Here is a 19,312-nt window from a genome sequence, read left to right as displayed (position 1 = left end):
GATGTCAAAGTCGAACTGATTATTTCCTAATGGTCCTTTTTTTTTTTAAGATTTTATTTATTTATTCATGACAGAGAGAGAGAGAGAGATAGGTGGAGACACAGGCAGAGGAGAAGCAGGCTCCATGTAGGGAGCCCGACGCGGGACTCGATCCCAAGTCTCCAGCATCACGCCCTGGACTGAAGGCGGCGCGAGACCGCTGAGCCACCCGGGCTGCCCCTAATGGTCCCTTTCAAGATCCCAAGAAATTAGTGTTTTTTATGCAGAAAGGAAGTTTGACAGTCACTGTTTTAAAGGATTTTACGTATCTCCAAAATACCCTAATAGTTGCAGCTGCTATCAGCCATAGCATCTTCGGGTTTGCACATATAAGGTTCTATTATGCCCCCCAAGCAGCACCTTCCCCACAAAGGGTTTTCTGGCCAATTATCATTTTAAAATCGTTTTTCAAATATCAAAAAAAAAGCGGGGGGATCTCTGGGTGGCTCAGCGGTTTAGTGTCTGCCTTCCGCCCAGGGCATGATACTGGAGACCCGGGATTGAGTCCCACATTGGGCTCCCTGCATGGAGCCTGCTTCTCCCTCTGCCTGTGTCTGCCTCTTTCTCTCTCTCTCTGTGTATTTCATGAAAAAAATTAATAAAATCTTTAAAAAAATAAAATAATAAAATAAAAATTTAAAAAAAATGTTTTAAGCCTTGAGCAAAATACCGTGAATAAAAGACTTGCCCTTAACAGGTACACTTCTGTTAGGAAGCTAGAACACGAGCACTGTCTCATGTATCTAGAATCCAGCTATTTGAGATTTCTTTTTTTTAGAACCGTCAAAGTATAAATTTGAGCACCCAAAATATATCACAAAGGCCGTGTGTTTACAGCACTAAGAATGTTCTTCAAATCCTATGTATTGATTTTTTTTAAGTTTTTGAGATAATTGCAGAGTGACCTAAATACCGTGATCCCGTATACTCTTCCCCTGGTTTCTCCCAGTAGTAACATTTATGCATACTGTTCAATATCAAATCCAAGGAAATTGACATTGATATGATTTACTCCTCAGATTCACCAGTTTTACATGCACTCCCTTGTGTATTTAGTTCTCGGCAATCTTACCATGTTTAGATTCATGTGACCGCCACCTGGCACTATACAGAACAATCTTAAGGATCCCTCCTGCTATCCTTTTACAGTCACAGCCACTTCACTCCCCAACCCCTAGCAACTACTAACCTGTTCTCCATATCATTGTAATTTTGTCATTTCAAGGACATAGTATATGTGAACTATACAATGTAACCATTGAGATTTTTTTTCATGCAATATAATTCCCTTGAGAACAACTGGTTGTTTCACTTCTGTGTATTGGTGTTTAATATGAAACTTTACAGGAACAGTATCTGGTTTCCAAGCCCACTTACCAAGAAGGGACAATCTGTTGGCATGAAATGAGGCCCCCGAAAGCACAAAAACTAGATTTAGTAATAAGAAAGCTCAGCAGTTTTGAGCCACCATAGTGTAGCACCAACCACCATACCCACAATGGAAGTTCATTGTGTTACAGAAGAAAATTGGAGATATTATGGCCGAGTCATTAAGGAAACTATTAAGTATGAAAAGAAGGTAAGAAAGCAATGTATTTTATAAAACCACATTTTATCTGCACTTAAAATGTCATTGGAATTTTATATATATTATTGTATATTAAATACAGAGCTTGTTCATCAGATATCAGGACCTTATATAGCCAATTTCTTTCTTCTTCCTAATATGTACCTTGTTTTGGGTCTTATTTTTACTCTAGCAATTATATTGTCGTGAATGCTTTTTTTTTTTTTTTAGAGGTTTGTGTGTGTGTCTGTGTGTGGTTTTTTTTGAGAGAGAAAGAGAGGGATCCCTGGATGGCGCAGCGGTTTAGTGCCTGCCTTTGGCCCAGGGCGCAATCCTGGAGACCTGGGATCGAATCCCACGTCGGGCTCCCGGTGCATGGAGCCTGCTTTTCCCTCCGCCTACTATCATAAATAAATAAAAAATTTAAAAAAAAAGAGAGAGAGAGAGAGAAAGAGAGAAGGGGAGGAGCAAAGGCAGAGGGAAAGGATCCCAAGCAGACTCCCCACTGGATGCAGAGACCCACTTGGAGTTCCAACTCATGACCCTGAGATCATGACCTAAGCCAAAACCAAGAATCTGACACTTAACTGAGCCACTCAGCCATCCCTCATCTGGAATGCTTTTTAAACTTGAGAGCAAAGACCTTGACATATACCAAGAATCATAAAAATTCAGATAGATGTCTAGGAAGTCAAGGCCTAGAGCAAAGGGACTTGTCCTCAAATCACAAAGTGGCCAAACGTTGAGAAAGTTGGTATTAAAACCTGAATCCTGTCACTTACTGCACTGCCTCTTCTTTTTCAACCATGTGAATTCTGCAAAGCTGCACATATAGATGCCTAATAAATTCCAGGTGAATTGAACATTATATCAGTGTTAGGTTTTATGATTGGATATTATTAGGAATATTTTTGTTTATAATTACTTAACACAGACCAAAGAGAGTGTTACTTAAATATAACACTCTAGACAAAACAATGAAAAGGCATCATAATGAACTCTGTGGAGATAGTGGAGTTGACTGAATCTTATTGGGGTGGAAACGATGTTAAGTTCTAAGGTTAGTGTATGAGACTAACATCACATATTAAAAAGATTACTGAGGGGCACCTGAGTGGCTTAGTTGGTGAATTATCTTCCTTCAGCTTGTCTCAGGTGTGACACTCTCTGGGTCTTGGGATAGAGCCCTGCATCGGGCCCTGTGCTTACCGAGGAGTCTGCTCCCTCTCCCTCTGTCTCCCCTGCCGCGTACTGTGCACATGCTTTCTGTCTCAAATAAAGTCTTTTTTAATTTTTTAAAAATAAAAGATACAGATATCTTTTAAAATATAATAAAAAGATTACTAAAACTGCCTCTGAAGTACAATACAGATCACATTTTTTCCCCAGTCAAGTAATTGGTTTATATTTAGGGAACAGGTACAAAATATTACACATTTTCTTTAAACAACAGAATTGCCCAACAAGACAGGCTCGCACAATGATAGACATGAAGGGAGAGAGACCTACCTGAGGCTTTAAAGAGCAAATTATGAAATTTCCCACTTATGTTCCCTCACCCAGACTATAATAGAAATGAGTCTGAAGGCAGGTGGGAGGGCTCCCTATCATTCACTTTATGTGTGTGGAAGGTGCAAATACTCGGTGGTAGGTCAAATGGTGACCTACTCGATGGTAGGTCAAATGGCCACATGGTCCTTGGGGCCTCATCCCAAGCTCAAATGGTAGACTCCTGAGGCTCCTTCCAGAACAGAGATCCAACATCTCACACATTACTGTATTTAGTTAGGTCTTTCAACAAAGTTGCCCAGAGTTTCTCTTAGCACTTTACCTTCAAGAAGAGATTTGTAGATTTAACAAGCTTTTATTTATTTATTTATTTATTTTATTTATGATAGTCACACAGAGAGAGAGAGAGAGAGGCAGAGACATAGGCAGAGGGAGAAGCAGGCTCCATGCACCGGGAGCCCGATGTGGGATTCGATCCCAGGTCTCCAGGATCACGCCCTGGGTCAAAGGCAGGCGCCAAACCGCTGCGCCACCCAGGGATCCCTAACAAGCTTTTAAAGTTTTAGGCAATCTGTGGGGCATCTGGCTGGCTCAGTTGATGAAGTGTGTGACTCTTGGCCTTGTAGGTTTGAGCCTCACGTTGAGTGTAAAGATTACTTAAAAATAAAATTTTTTTTTCTTAAAGATTTTTATTGGGCAGCCTGGGTGGCTCAACGGTTTAGCACCATCTTTGGCTGAGGGCGTGAGCCTAGAGACCCGGGATCGAGTCCCATGTCGGGTTCACTGCATGGAACCTGCTTCTCCCTCTGCCTGTGTCTCTGCCTCTCTCTGTTTCATGAATAATTTTTTTAAAAAAAATATTTTTATTTATTTATTCATGAGAGATAGGGAGAGAGAGAGAGGCAGAGACACAGGCAGAGGGAGAAGCAGGCTCCCAGCAGGGAGCCCAATGTGGGACTTGATCCCAGGACCCTGGGATTATGCCCTGAGCCAAAGGCAGATGCTCAACCACTAAGCACCCAGGCGCCCCAATTTTTAGAGTTTTTTATTTTATCTGACAGAGCACAAGCAGGTGGAACAGCAGGCAGAGGGAGGGGAGAAGCCAGCTCACTACTGAGCAGGGAGCCCCGATGTGGGGCTTGATCCCAGAACTCTGGGATCATGACCTGAACAGAAAGCAGACACAACCAACCAAGCCACCCAGGCACCCCTAATTAGTAGAATTTTAATCCAAGTTCCGTATCTATGAATGAACTGCTCCTCTCTAGAAAGATAGAAATCTCAGGCAATAAAAAACTCAAGGCTTCTTAGCAAAATTTTGGAGTATTTTGCTTTGTAAATCAGATTTCCTCGAATTTCATTCTGCATGGCCTAAAACAAAAATTGTTCTGCAATATTTGCATACACTGCTCACAACAATAATAGAAAGCAACCGAAAGATTACAGCAGAGTGGGGTGAGCATAAGAGGAAATGAGGTTTGGGATTAAACTTTCCCTTTTGTTATTTTTACAAAAGTTCTCTATAGAGACCAGAGCTATCACTACTGCCATCTGCTGATTGCAAAGAAAAACCATTTACATGTTAGAAATCTTGATACTATGGTTGCTGGGAAGTGGCAGTTTCTTAGATATATTTTTTTAAGATTTTATTTATTTATTTATGAGAGACATAGAGCAAGAGAGGCAGAGACATAGGCAGAGGGAGAAGCAGGCTCCATGCAGGGAGTCTGATGCAGGACTCGATCCCGGGTCTCCAGGATCATGCCTTGTGCCCAAGGCACTCAACCACCAAGCCACCCAGGCATCCCAGTTTCTTAGGTTTTAATAAGAATCTTCAGCGTTGAACCCTGCAATTTGTATTCTGAACCAAATCTCCATGATTTTCATGTAGCTAGTCCATACATAGGGAATTGGTATAAGGCTGTGACAGATAAGAGGTATTATTTTCCCTCATCACTAAACTTAAGGCAAATTAATTTGGCAAATGTGGCAGATAACCAGTTGTAATCTCCTTATAATCATTATAGTTGAAGCTACTTAAAAAACAAAGAGAAGGGATGTCTGGGTGGCTCAGGGGTTGGGCGGCTGCCTTCAGCTCAGGTCGTGATCCTGGAATCCGGGATTGAGTCCCACATCTGGCTCCTGCAAGGAGCCTGCTTCTCCCTCTGCCTGTGTCTCTGCCTCTCTCTCTCTCTCTCTGTATCTCTCATGAATGAATAAATAAATCTTTAAAAAAAAAAAAACAAAAAAACAAAGAAACCCAATACACAGGCAGGTGAAACAATTTTATTTCACAGTTGTCTTTAAAACCACAAAGACACTATGTTCTTCATATAAAAACATTAGTACAGATAACTATACTTTCTAGAAAATGATTATATAGACCCTCTCAAAGAAAAATGCACACCATTATATGGTTCAGACAAGTTACTTGGGAAAAACACATCTGGACCGATTCCTAAAACATACCAGAAGACCACGCTGCATCTTTTGGTTCAAAGTATAGATTACTGTCATCAGTAAAGGCTCCTGCATTCTTACATATTTGATAATACACATATAGACTGGTTTGTGACTTAATGCTCCATTGGTTCATCAGCCTTTTCTGCAGGTTCATCAGCAGGTTGAGCAGGCTGTAGCGGGGGGGAAGAAAAAAGAAAACAGGTTAAAAAAAATCACTTGACCAATATATACTTCTAATCACAGATATTATATTATAAAAGAATTTACATGAAAAAGGGGATAGGAGATATTTTGGATACTCAATTTTAGTTCATGTCCTGTTAAAATTTCTGAACCAAGGGTGTTTTGCTGTTGTTTCTTAAACAGACATAATTTTATAGGTCTGAAAACCTAAGCATCATTGAACAATTTTAGCATTTAATCACTTTATCTTGTTCAGGAGTAAAGTCCTTCTTTGTATTAACACTACTAGCCTTAGAATATAATCAGTATATTTTAGACATTCTTATCCTCTTTAGCACTAATCAACACAGAGAAAACATTTTAAAACAAATCAGCTGTGTGGAACTCACAGCATTTTTCCCAACAGTGCTGGTTCTTATCAACAGCAGTTTAAACAATGCAAATCCTACTCCTCCAAATTGTACCAACAATATCCTCTCCAGGTTGAAAAAAAAATTCATACTGTAGAAAATACTTCTCTCCAGGAAACTTTATTTATTTTTTCCCCAGGAAACTTTATTTTCAATTACACAGCTATCAAATAAGAATCTATAAATAGCAAATGTGTATTCTAAATATCCAACAAAAAGGACCAATATTTAATCTGAGATTTCCCAATACTTCCTCTTTTCTCAATATTTATGAAGAGTCAATTTAGTTTCCAAAGGGCCCCCAATGAACTTTCTCTCAGTCCCCACTCCTGTAGACTCTTAGCAGGCCTTATAATTTCATCAACAAAATGAGCAAAATTGATGCTGTGCCACTCCTGAGCCTCAGCCTTTAAGAATGTCTAGCAGCTTCCACTTTTGAGATTTTCAACGTTTGCAAGCTCTGAGCTACTACCCTGCTAAAGAGAGGCTTTGAGATTACATGGACAGAGGTCCCAGCCTTCTAGCTATCCTTCTAGGATATACCTAAAGAGTATGAATAAAGAGGACATGTGAATAAAGCCATCTTCAATGTTCCAGTCCCGTTGCTTCAACTGACTACAACACAAGAGACTCTAAATGAGACCAGCAAAAGAATCACTTAGCCATAGTCAACCAACAGAATTGTGAAAAATAGCATTAGATAACCAAATCATCAATTTTTGCTTGTGGAGATCACTACCTCTCAGTATTTTACATCATTCAGTTCTAGCTTTTCCTACTGCTATTTGAACTGTGAGCCCAGTTCAATACTTAAAGACAAAAATGGAAGATTTACTAAACAATTGAGGTAGGAACAGAGTTTATGATAGGACTAAAGCCTCTGGTGTTACTATTATAGTTATATACCTGTGCCTTTCTCTGTGGTCTTTCTTCAAGACCTTCCAGGAACGGAGATACATCATCATCATCATAAATCGTAAACTCCAAGTCTTTACCAACAATTCCAATGGAAACATTCTGAGTGAGGGGGAAAAAAGGTAAAAATTAAAAGAATTTATGATGGGAAAATGCTTTTGTTAAATATGGGGTGAAGAAAAACAGAATAAAAGTTTATATAGCATTATTTTAATAAGACTAAAAAGTAAATATAGAAAAAAAAGAAGAAAACTAGCAGATCCTCATAACTTGCAGATCTAATATTCACTTTTCATAATCATGAGTAACACTGAAGGTCTATGCCACCTAGAAATTTGTAACTTGGTTCATAATGGAAATGTGCTGCAGACTAGTGCTAACGGAGCAAGCAACTTAGCTGGGAAGTAAGCCTAACTCTAAAGAAATAATCAGTTTGTTTCTTGTGTAAATTAAGACATGATGGTTCTTTAAAAGGAAAGAGAATAAGTTGTGGGATCTTGTGTTAAATCTGGTAGGGTCTTGGAACTATGTTCTACATGTTAAAATTAAAGAGCAAGTTTTAAAATGTTCAGTGAATGCTACCCAATGTAAAAAAGGTCCCCCTGGAAGATGAAAATTTTAGTGAAAATTTGAGGCATGAGAATTTGAAGCCTTCTCTCAATGATTTCACTGAACCATTCTCCATGATTCAGTAAAAATATAAAATCAGAAAGCCAGATACCTGAGCAAACTCCCAAATTGTAAATGTCAAGAGTAAACCCAAATTTTAAAAGATAGTCGGGGATCCCTGGGTGGCTCAGCGGTTTAGCGCCTGCCTTTGTCCCAGGGCACCATCCTGGAGTCCCGGGATCGAGTCCCCGTCGGGCTCCCGGCATGGAGCCTGCTTCTCTCTCTGCCTGTATCTCTGCCTCTCTCTCTCTCTCTCTCTATGTCTATCATGAATAAATAAATAAAATCTTTAAAAAATAAAAATTAAATAAATAAAAGATAGTCTCCTTGGAGTGATGGCATTATGGGGTGGGTGGGTATGTATGTATGTATGTATTTATTTATGGGAGGGAGACCTTAAGAAGGCTCCATGCTCACCATGGAGCCAGATTCGGGGGCTCAATCTCATCATAACCTGAGCCAAAATCAAGGGTCAGATGCTTAACAGACTAAGCCACTAGGTGCCACTATAGGTACTTTAAACACTTAAAAATAATTTTATGTACATTCCAAATTGTTTTGGAAAAAAGTTCTTTTTAGGATAGTAAAAATTATTTTCAAAAGATTATGCCAGTTATAAATTCTTCACATATATAATACATAATTATCCAAACACTATAATAAAATGGATTTACAAAATGCTGACTGATCTCACTTTAGTTAATGATCATTAACCACAAGGAGATCCATAATGGTTCCTGCATTGTACTAGACAGGTCCCTAGATCATTCAGTCTCTTCTAACATTTTCTATTCTCCTTGCTCCTTATTTCACGGATTCACTGAGAAAACAGAAGCAATTAGAAGAGAATGTTCACAAGCTCCCACAGTATCTAGTGTTTCCTGTATCTATGTCCCTAGATTCTCTCCCTTCATGTTAGTGTGAATGAATGGTCCAATTTCCTCTCTAAGGTCTACCTTTCCACTTGTATACTGTTTGACATTGGTCCAGCAGTTTTTCTCATATTTCTCCTACATAAATATTTCCCTTTACACTGGATTATTCTTATAACCATGCACCAAATGTGCTATAATTTCTCCCATCTTAAAATACCAAAACAACAAAAACACTCACTACATTCTCTTCCAGCCAGGACCCCCATTTCTCTGAACCTGCAAGAGAAAAATCTCCATAGAGGTGCCTCCTATTCCTCCTCTCTCATTCTCTCCTTATTCCATTCCTTTCAGGCTTTGGGCTCACCATTCCAATGAAACTGTCTAGTGAAGTCCCCAGTGACATCATTGCCAGTCTAATGGTTAATTCTCACTCCACATCTTCCTTGATCTACTAGGAATTTTTCATTCCTTCTTCCTTGAAATTGTTTCTTCATTTGTTTTCAAGAATGTCTCACTTTCCAAGTTTTCCTCCTACCTCCCTGGTCATCGTTCTCAGTCCCTTTTTGCTGATACTTATATACCTTCCAATTTCTAAAGGTTAGAGTGCCCCTAGCCCAGGCCTCAAACCTCTTGTGAAACTGTTTGATTCCTTTAGCAGTGTCATCCAATCTAAATCACCATTTCTACATAAAGACTCCAAAATTTGTAAGTCTAGGCTAGACCATTCTCCACCAAACTCCAGGAGATACACATCTGACAACTGCATTTTTTTTTTTTTTTAAGTAAGCTTTATGCCCAAGATGGGGCTTAAACTCACGACCCTGAGATTAAAAGCCACATGCTTTACTGACTGAGCCAGCTAGGCGCCCCAATAACTGCTTATTTTATATCACCAATGGACAATAGAAATTTCAAGTTTTCTAAGTCTAAGCTAACTGCCTGATCTTTCTTCATAGCTCCCGCCCCAAAACTTGTTTTCACCGTCTTACCTAGCTCAGTAAATCATAAATTTCTCCCTCCTCTAATCAAGCCCAAAATTTTGAAAACAATTTTTGTTGTTCCTACACCCCTACAACCAATTTGTTAGCAAACGTTTTTCACTCTAATTCAAAAAAACTTATCCTCATCTCCAACTCTAAGGCTCTCCTCTAATTTACCACAATTTCTCATCTATATGATCTAAATAGTTGTAAAGCTATTTTTACCCTTGTTGCCCACTACAATCTATTTTCAAAATGGTGACTAGAACAATTCTTTTGAAACCTAAATCAAATCATGGTACTGTTCTGTTCAAACTCTAACTGCCCACTCAGAAAAATCCAAAGTACCTACAATGGTTTATACACGATCTGGCCTCCATTACCTGACTTTATTCCTTCTCTTCCTCTTGATCATTGACTCCAACATTCGTGACCTCTTTGCCTCAAATACTAGGAATATTCTGGACTCAAGGCCCTTACATTTGTATTCCTTGGAATGAACTTGCTCTAGACATCTGAATCACTCTCACTCACACATCTCCTTTATTTTCCTCAAATTTCACTTTCTCAGCAAGGCAATCCTTAACCACTTTATTTTAAATTTCTCTCACCATACCTTCCTACCCCCTATATGGTCATTCTTTCTCCTCTTAACCTTAGTTATTTCTGTAGCATTTGTCATCTTCTAATGTATAATTTACTTAAGGGTATATTGTCTATCTCCTTGACTTGGATGGATGTTACATGAAGGTCAAAATGTTTGCTGTGTTTACTTTATAGTCTCAGTATCTAGTGTCTACACATGGTAGGTACTATATCTATCTATCTATCTATCTATCTATCTATCTATATTTGTTAACTGAGTTAATAATACAAGGATGTTTCTACCTGCTGAAGAAATGAAGGACGATCTCCCTAAGACTTATTGGTTTTATTGCTTTATACCAAGAAGAAATGTTTGCAAATCATTTCAAAATCAGATCATTTAGTGAATAGCTTAAGGAGAAACAATGAACCAAGGTAAACATCTCCCAAATTAAAGAACTGTTAAGTATACAGACCTCTATTATATTTCATAAATATAAGTGATTGACCTGTAATGTTAAAATCTCAAGTTGGAAAACATGATACCTACCTTTGTAGTTAGGTCCTGTTCTGCAGGAAGTGTCTCTCGTAAGGCACGCAGACCATGTTTAACCAGTTCATTCAAATTGCCTGTATAATAAATTAACAATTATTTCTTAATTTCGTCTTCATACTGGGCTGCTTTTATTTGTGGTCTATAGTCTGAAATTGTGGCTTTAGTCACATACTAAATATATCACAATAACAGCCAAAATTTTAATGTTTAGCCATATGATAACATGGCAATAATAATAAGCATTGCCATTATTTTATGTAATGGGAGAATACATGATTTTTGTTACTAAATGTTTTGTGATAAATTAAATGAGAATCCAGATTCACAAATGATACAACACAAAATTTTGTAGAATATATTCTATGGAAGGTGTTTCCTCTTTATAAACAAAGTCTCCAACTCTTTATATGTGGCCAGTACTAACCTGATACCAAAACTAGACAAAGGCTATCACAAGAAAATAAAACTATAGATCAATAACCTGTATGAATACAAACACAAAAAACCTCAAGAAAATATCAGCGCAATGAATCCAGCAACATTTATGTTAATGTAAACATTTATAGATATATACATAGAGAGAGAGAATGTGTTTTTATACTATTAATCATGAGGAAGAGGGATTTATTCTAGGAATGCAAGCTGGTTTAACATTCTGAAGTCAAGGGATGCCTGGGTGGCTCAGCAGTTTAACGCCCGCCTTTAGCCTAGGGCATGTTCCTAGAGTCCTGGGATTGAGTTCCGCATTGGGCTCCTTGCACGGAGCCTGCTTCTCCCTCTATCTATGTCTCTGCCTGTCTCTTTATGCATCTCTTATGAATAAATAAATAAAATCTTAAAAAAAAAATTCAGAAGTCAAATAATGCCACCACACCATGATAGAATGAAGGAGAAACCACTACATAGTCAACTCAAGAATGTCCAAAAAGCATGTGTTAAGTCCTTGAAACTTGCATGAGTAAAGCAAGTTTGAAAACCTGCCCTATGATCACAACTTACATCAATGCTTTTTACCTTTCTCAAAGCTACACCAAGTTTTTTACATGTTTATGGACTACTTAATGCAGAAATGTCTGTGTGGCTCCAAATAACAGAATCACAGAAAACTATAAGCTGGTAACAGAACTTATAATTGGTAAGTAGTTCTCAACTCTGAATGGGGCATACTTCAGACTAACTGAACCAAGCTCTTCAAAGTTGAAGACCTCTGTATTTTGGTATTTGTATTTTGACAAAGTTCTAGTGATTGAAACTACTGTGAAGGCTGAATGGGGTAATAACCAGTATGTATGACAGAAATAATAAACACTCCATGGACTTATTTAAAAACAAACAAAAAAACTCTTACCCTAAGGCTGATAGTTTTTTCATTTAGGATACTATTTACTCACTATATAAAGACTAGAGGGGGGCATCCCTGGGTGGCTCAGCTGTTTAGCTCCTGCCTTTGGCCCAGGGCATGATCCTGGAGACCCAGGATCGAGTACCACGTCAGGCTCCCTGCATGAAGCCTGCTTCTCCCTCTGCCTGTATCTCTGCCTCTGCCTCTCTCTCTCTCTCTCTCATGAATAAATAAATAAAATCTTTAAAAAAAAAAAAAAAAAAGACTAGAGGGGGCAAAAAAAAAAAAAAATCACTTACACTCCATAAACCCAGACATATGTCTCTCCAAGTAAGTGCGAGCTGATTGAGAACGGGCTCCAATGGACATGGCTCTACAGTCAAAATAGTTGGCAGATGGACAGGTTTGGAAAATGTGAGGGCCCATATCCTACAAATAGTAAGAAATATATATATATGTATATACGTATACACACACACACACACTATATATTTTCTAGTTAGTTTTTAAAAAGTCATTAAAATATAATAAGATTCTATGAACTTACATCATAACCAGCAATAAGCAGTCCAACACCATATGGTCTCCGGCCATACCGCTGTGTTGGTATCTGGGTCTCTTAAACTAGTTAAAGAAACTGTTCTAACAAGGAATAAAGTACTATCTTTATTTTCAAATTAAACACTATTAAGAAAGAGCTCTGCTTTTTTTTTTTTAATTGCTGCATAATCTACCACACCAAGAAGAAAATAAAAGAGCAACATTTCTTGGCTTAGTATGAAAAAATGTTAGGACTATCCACCAAACCTAAGACTGAGGGCTAGCAAAATGATCTCTTCTCATGTGGAGAACCTCATCTGTTTTGGATATAAGGGGTCAAGAATTTTGGAGGACATCTAGAACCACCAATAAAAAACTTTAAATCTTCTCTAAAAATGAGACTTGACTGGTTTTCCTCAAATTGGTCTCATTGACACCCGGAAAAGGGCTGATGAAAGAGCAACCCAATTCCTTATTTAGAACACATTTTTCCATGGCAAAATTTTCCAAAATTCTTCTTCTAAATTTTAAATATTCTGTTATTGAGAAGTAATTAACCTTAGTTTTCAAACTCTTAACCTATGCTATGTATTATATTCCCAGTAATTAACATAAGGCTTAAGTATCAAAAAAAAATCTATTTAAAGTTCACATCCATAAATGCTAAAAACAAAAAAAAGGATACTGCTTCCAATTAGAGATACAAGACGAGACACAGGAAGAGGTCTGTCAAATACAAATCTGGAATCCAAACACTCCTGGCGCATAAAATTACTAAAAAAGAAACAAGGAAAATTAGTTATTCAAATCAGAATTATTTCAATCTAAATAAAATAGTTTAATTTCTTTTTGCTTTCTTCACATGGATTACATCCATATAAGGGAATCAGAAAGTCACAACACAAGGATGCATTTTATACCAAACTCTTTGGCCACACGAGGTTTAAAAAAAAAGACTAAAATATTCCTTAACTTTGGATAAACCTGGTCTCTGAGAATTTTAGAGGCTAAAGAGCAAGCTCTCTTTTCTTACCCTTCCCACTGTCAGCAACAACTCTAGATCTTGAATCACCAAAGAGCATAACTACTTGTTTTTTTGGAAACTGAAATTTTCCCAACAGAGCAATTGCAAGATATTGAAGTGATACTAGAACATTGCTACACGTTCCTGCCAACATTGCTTCTATCCATAAGCAGTACTCTAGAGGAGATGCTGGACACTGGACTATTGAGCCTCACTGTTAAACCCGGTAAGAGTCAAGCAAATGTCACACTGGGGAAAAGGGAATTCTTGCCTAACTATTAAAGACAAAAGGATAAACAACAAGAAATGGATATGCACCTTTCTTTCCATGATGCTTTGTCCAGTTTATGTGTACATCACATATCTGAGAATCAAATATTGATGGCAGGAACCATGCTATTTGTTCAATACTTTTAAGTCCATTTCCCAAGGCTACCTAAACTGCATTGTTCAACATGGCAGGTACTGGTTACATGTGACTATTCACTTAAAAAGTGGCTAGTCTGAATTGAGAAGTACCTTAAGTGCAAAATGCACATGAAATTTCAAAGACTTTAGTACAAAAAACAACGTAAAATATCTCAATAAAGTTTTCATATTGATTACATGTTGACATGGCAGTATTTTGGATAGATTGGGTTAAATAAAATGTTTGACCATGCAGCATATTTTACATTTTCTAGAGCTTTCAAAAGCTAATACTTATTTGGCTGCCCAAATAAGTAAAATCTTAAAAACAATCACCTGAGGACACACTGATAAAATTTCCTAAAATGATTTCCCTGGGAGTTATAGATTAAAAAAAGAAAAGGAAAGAAAAGAAATTAGTTTTGGCTAATTTTGACCTCCCAACACACACATTCGTATGCTATGTAAAAGGCACTGTATTAAGTGCTCTACATGTTAGGCTCTTAAACAATAGCCCTGAAAAAGAAAATACAAAAGAACTGATGGTTTAAGTAACTAGCATCTTATCTAAAATACTAAGTGGTGGGCAGCCCCAGTGGCGCAGCAGTTTAGCGCCGCCTGCAGCCCAGGGCGTGATTCTTAAGACCCTGGATCGAGTCCCACATCAGGCTCCCTGCATGGAGCCTGCTTCTCCCTCTGCCTGTGTCTCTGCCTCTCTCTCTCTCTCTCTCTCTGTGAGTCTCTATGAATAAATAAAAAAATCTTTAAAAAAAATTTTTTTAAATAAAATAAAATAAAATACTAAGTGGTAAAGGTAAGAATGAAATCTCCATGATTTCAAAGCCCTGGCTCTTCACTTATAACACCTCTCAACTATACATCATCTCTATCTCCTCTGGACTCTCATAGAAATCGGCTACTGGGGATCCCTGGATGGCTCAGCATTTAGCGCCTGCCTTTGGCTCAGGGTGTGATCCTGGAGTCCCAGGACTGAGTCCTGCATCAGGCTCCCTGCATGGAGCCGCCTTCTCCCTCTGCCTATGTCTCTCTCTCTCTCTCTCTCTGTGTCTCATGAATAAATAAAATCTTAAAAAGAAAAAAATCTGTTACTCTCTACTTTCTACCTTGTATTATAGATATACTACTAGATTTTAAGTTCCTAAAACACAAGATATATATCTGACTCACCTTTGTGTACTCTGCAGCATCTAGTATTGAGCTTCACAAAAAATAAGTATCTAATAAATACTGGCATATTAAAGAAAGCAAGTGTAGTTTGCCAGGTCCTTAGAAACCAGACAAAAGTGTCAAGCTCTTCTTAGACATAACATTGTCTCAAACCATATATCTTGAGTTAACAAGTATCACATTATTCCCTGACTTCTCAAAAGCTTTAATCTTAACATCATTAATTCTAGTAGTTACTACTAGAGGAATCAAGAAATGGAGTACTTGTAACTGAGCCCAAATATGCTGAGGTATTAACAATCTGAATTTATAAACTCTGCCATACAACTTCCTAAAATATATTATCTGGACGAATCAAAAGGGATGTTTCTTTTGTTTTTCACGATCATACTCACCATAACAGTCTAGCATCAGCAGTAAGTCCCGCAATTGAGATACCAATATGGTTATCAACATGAAGAATTTTCTTCTGATGAGCTGCAAGCTCTGACTGTGCTCTCTAAACAGAAACATTATAAAACATAAAAACACATTTATAATTTTATTATTTCAGTGAAACTTAAATTTGTTAGTTCCATTTTCTTTCTTTTTTAAAGATTTATTTATTTATTTATTTATTTATTTATTTATTTATTTATTTATTTATGATAGACACAGAGAGACAGAGAGAGAAGCAGAGACACAGGCAAAGGGAGAAGCAGGCTCCATGCCAGGAGCCGGACGTGGGACTCGATCCCGGGACTGCAGGATCGCGCCCTGGGCCAAAGGCAGGCGCCAAACCACTGAGCCACCCAGGGATCCCCGTTAGTTCCATTTTCTACATGAAGAAGATTTATGTACTGCTTTACTCACCTTCAATGCGACCAACACCGCATGGGTTTTTGATTTCAGACCAACTGTGGCTGAACCTTGTTTGACAGCTTCCATTGCATATTCAATTTGATGAATCCTGCCCTAAAGAGAAAACACATCTTACAGTCACCTTTTATATATTTAATATTGATCTAGTGGTCCCAAATCTCAGGCGAATATAGTTAAAATCTCAAAAGATTTTTTTTAATTTTAATTTAATTTTATTTTTTTTAAAGATTTTATTTATTCATGAGAGACACACACACACACACACACAGAGAGAGAGAGAGAGAGAGAGAGAGAGAGAGGCAGAGACACAAGCAGAGAGAGAAGCAGGCTCCATGCAGGGAGCCCAACGTGGGACTCGATCCTGGGACTCCAGGATCACGCCCTGGGCCAAAGGCAGGCACTCAACCGCTGAGCCACCCAGGGATCCCCAAGATTTTTTTTTTAAACTAGGAAAATCACTTTAATGATAAACTTATGTTCCAGGAATGTCTAAAATGATTATATTCCATATTCTCACAGCCTACAGTTTCATAAGTTTCTTTGCTTTTAAAGTAGGCTCTTCACCCAACATGGGACTCAAACTCATGACCCCAAGTTCAAGAGTCCCCCGCTCTACCGGTGAGCCAACGAGGTGACCCTCCATCAGTTTCTTTCTTTTTTTTTTTAATATTTTATTTATTCATGAGAGACACAGAAAAAGAGGCAGAGTCACAGGCAGAGGGAGGAGAAGCAGGCTCCAGGCAAGGAGCCTGATGTGGGACTTGATCCTTGGACTCTGGGCACAAGGCAGACCCTCAACCGCTGAGCCACCCAGGCGTCCCTCCTCATGACTTTCTAAAGCCACAGATAAAAGTATAAAATATTCTTACCTGAGGGCTCCAAACAGTGACGTCATTGTCATACTGGTTGCGAAACTGCAAGTGAAAGAAAAAAAGACAAATGAACTTTCGAAATATCACAAATTTTAAACAAGCTCTATGGTTAAACAATGTCCTCCCACCTGTTTCCATTCAACAGCAACACTTGCTGTTCACACAACCTCACTGGAGGATCACGACTGTCGTGGGTTGCAAGCCAGCTCCGAATTTACCATGAGCTAGAAGGGAGAGGCGGATCTCGATGGGACCTATCTTCCCAACTTCCGATTTTACTACTGTTGGTAGCACTCCCTTTGGATTCAGTCACTAAGGTTCATAGGGTCATGTTCCTTCTCTCATGCTTATGCTCTTCTCTTACACTGGCCCTAATAAATGGTTAAAAGCACTCACCAAAAACAAAACAAAAAACAAAACAAAACAAAACAAAAAAACCAAAAGGCCAAAAACTAGCTCAAAATTCTACCTCTTTAGGTCATCTCCATCTTTTCTCCCCAAATTCCAACTCATCCTCCCATCCCTTCTTTTTTTACTCTGTGATTAGAGCCACGGCAGATTTATCTTCCAACCCTTACTGCACTCAAAACGGTGCCCTGTACGTGTGTATAAACGTCCCTATAGAATGAACAGACACGAGGGTGTTCTCGGGAGGGGAGATGCCGACGCACACAGCTCCGGGGTCAGAATCGTTAGGGCCTCACGATACAGGGAGAAAGATGGAGGAGAGAGGAGGGGGCGGGGGGGGGGGCGGGTGAGAAAGGCGAGCGCGGGGGCTGCAGAGGGGAGGCTGGAGGACCCGAGCCCAGGCTGGAACCATGCGGACGCGTCTCCTCTCGGCCTCGGTTTGTTCATCTGTAAAACGGGGGGGCCCGGACAGAGGGACTGAAAAGCATCTGTTGCCATCAAGCTCTAGGATGGAAGAGAAATCGGGCGGCCCCGCAGGCAAGGCGGCCGCCGTCCTGGACCCGAGGCCGGGGGCCGAGCCCGCACTGGCGGCACAGGGAAGCCGCCGGGTCGATCCCCAGTTCCTGTTCCTTTCCTCCCTCGCACCCGCTCCTCCGACGGACCTGGAGCGGCGGGCACGTCCGGGGCCCGGCGGACAGCGAGACGAGCCCCGGGGAGCGGCCGCCCCGACTCCCCGCCGCCCCTCGGGGCCAGGCCGGAGATGCTGAATCACCGCCGAACCCTCCCGGCGGCGGCGGCGGCGGCGGGCCCCGAACCCCGCGGCCTCGGGCGGCTCTGCGGAGGTCGGGGGGCGCGGCTCGCCATCCCCGCCCCCCCACCCCCCGGCGGCGCACCTCAGCCCCAACCCTGCCCGCGCTCCGGATCCAACGCACCATGGTTCCGGCGCGGGTCCCGCTGCGGCCTCCGGCAGAGGTGGCGGCTTCAGGAGCGCGGCCGCAACTGCCGCTCGGCAATCTACAGAGAAGCCTTCGGGATCTGGACGGCGGCGGCGCAGGGCACGGCAGTCGATCCCAGAGCTATCGATAGACGCCCAACGCTTTCCCCGCCCTCAGAAGCTCTGGGGCCCCTGGGAGGTGGGCGGGGCCTCGGAAGAAGGAGGAGTTGAGGTTGGCGGGAAATCTGCTGCGGGGGCGGCTGCTACAAATCACCCTTCTTGGATGCTCCGTGATCATTACCTGGGCCCTTGCAGTCCCGCCAGGTCCTCAGCGGCCCGGCCGATCCACCTGAAATGGCTCGAGACCACGCCTGCGATTCCAGGTGATCCGGTGTGCAGCCGGACATCGCTCGCTCAGGGGCCACGGAGATGGGGGCGGGGGGTGGGGGGCTGTAAGGATGAGGCTGTGAGAAAGACCACAAAGGGGATCCCCGGGTGCCTCAGCGGTTCAGCGCCTGCCTTTGGCCCGGGGCGTGGTCCTGGAGTCCCGGGATCGAGTCCCGCGTCCGGCTCCCTGCATGGAGCCTGCTTCTCCCTCTGCCTGTGCCTCTGCTTCTCTCTCTCTCGCTCTGTGTCTATCATGAATAAATAAATAAAATCTTAAAAATAAAGAAAGACCACAAAGTAATGGTCCGTTTGTAGATGTCAGCCACACTCTTCGTCAAGCGTGTTGTTTGTGTACACGCTTTTCTTTCTACTTTGGAATCCTTTGCTCCGTTCCCCGGAGATAGCTTCTTCAAGGCCCCGTTGCCAGTGATCACCCGTTGTGATCCTCCCTGGTTTCCTCTACAGGACTTTGAACTCCACGAGGGCGCTCATGCCTTTCTATGGTCTCAAAACCATCCATGAGGCTTGGTTTTTTTATGTTTTTAAACGAATTTTTTTAATCTGGTAGATTGGACCACTGAGAAAAACTGGCCGTTT

At 40.5% G+C, this 19,312-nt stretch overlaps 2 protein-coding genes across 5 annotated transcripts in view; one reads left to right on the top strand and one right to left on the bottom strand.

Moving 5' to 3' along the window:
• Positions 1 to 5,385: 5,385 nt before the first annotated feature.
• PSMA1 (proteasome 20S subunit alpha 1) lies at positions 5,386 to 18,484 on the bottom strand. Of its 4 annotated transcripts, none has more exons than XM_072793979.1 (11): positions 18,327 to 18,442; positions 17,115 to 17,210; positions 16,984 to 17,028; positions 16,106 to 16,207; positions 15,649 to 15,752; positions 13,319 to 13,407; positions 12,641 to 12,711; positions 12,393 to 12,522; positions 10,746 to 10,825; positions 7,078 to 7,188; positions 5,386 to 5,748 (listed from the first exon to the last, which is right to left on the bottom strand). In XM_072793979.1, exons 4-11 carry the CDS (start codon positions 16,178 to 16,180, stop codon positions 5,692 to 5,694), a joined length of 717 nt encoding a protein of 238 aa, XP_072650080.1. In that variant the 5' UTR covers positions 16,181 to 16,207; positions 16,984 to 17,028; positions 17,115 to 17,210; positions 18,327 to 18,442; the 3' UTR covers positions 5,386 to 5,691. The 4 variants fall into 4 exon arrangements, with proteins under 4 accessions (XP_072650080.1, XP_072650081.1, XP_072650079.1 ...); XM_072793980.1 differs by lacking the exon at positions 18,327 to 18,442 and adding an exon at positions 18,057 to 18,154; XM_072793978.1 differs by lacking the exon at positions 17,115 to 17,210 and having other exon boundaries at positions 18,327 to 18,484.
• The window catches only part of LOC140614614 (uncharacterized), a 30,538-nt gene continuing 27,909 nt past the window's right edge, over positions 16,684 to 19,312 (top strand). The window contains exons 1-3 of the mRNA XM_072793692.1: positions 16,684 to 16,732; positions 17,903 to 18,236; positions 18,293 to 18,711. Of these exons, the coding sequence (XP_072649793.1) occupies positions 16,684 to 16,732; positions 17,903 to 18,236; positions 18,293 to 18,711 (802 nt within the window). The remainder of the gene's footprint in view (positions 16,733 to 17,902; positions 18,237 to 18,292; positions 18,712 to 19,312) is intronic.

This window comes from Canis lupus, chromosome 23 (genome assembly GCF_048164855.1).
Source record: "Canis lupus baileyi chromosome 23, mCanLup2.hap1, whole genome shotgun sequence".
Classification (NCBI taxonomy): domain Eukaryota; kingdom Metazoa; phylum Chordata; class Mammalia; order Carnivora; family Canidae; genus Canis; species Canis lupus.
Note: the sequence above shows the minus strand (reverse complement) of the source record. Positions and strands in the feature narration are given on the sequence as shown.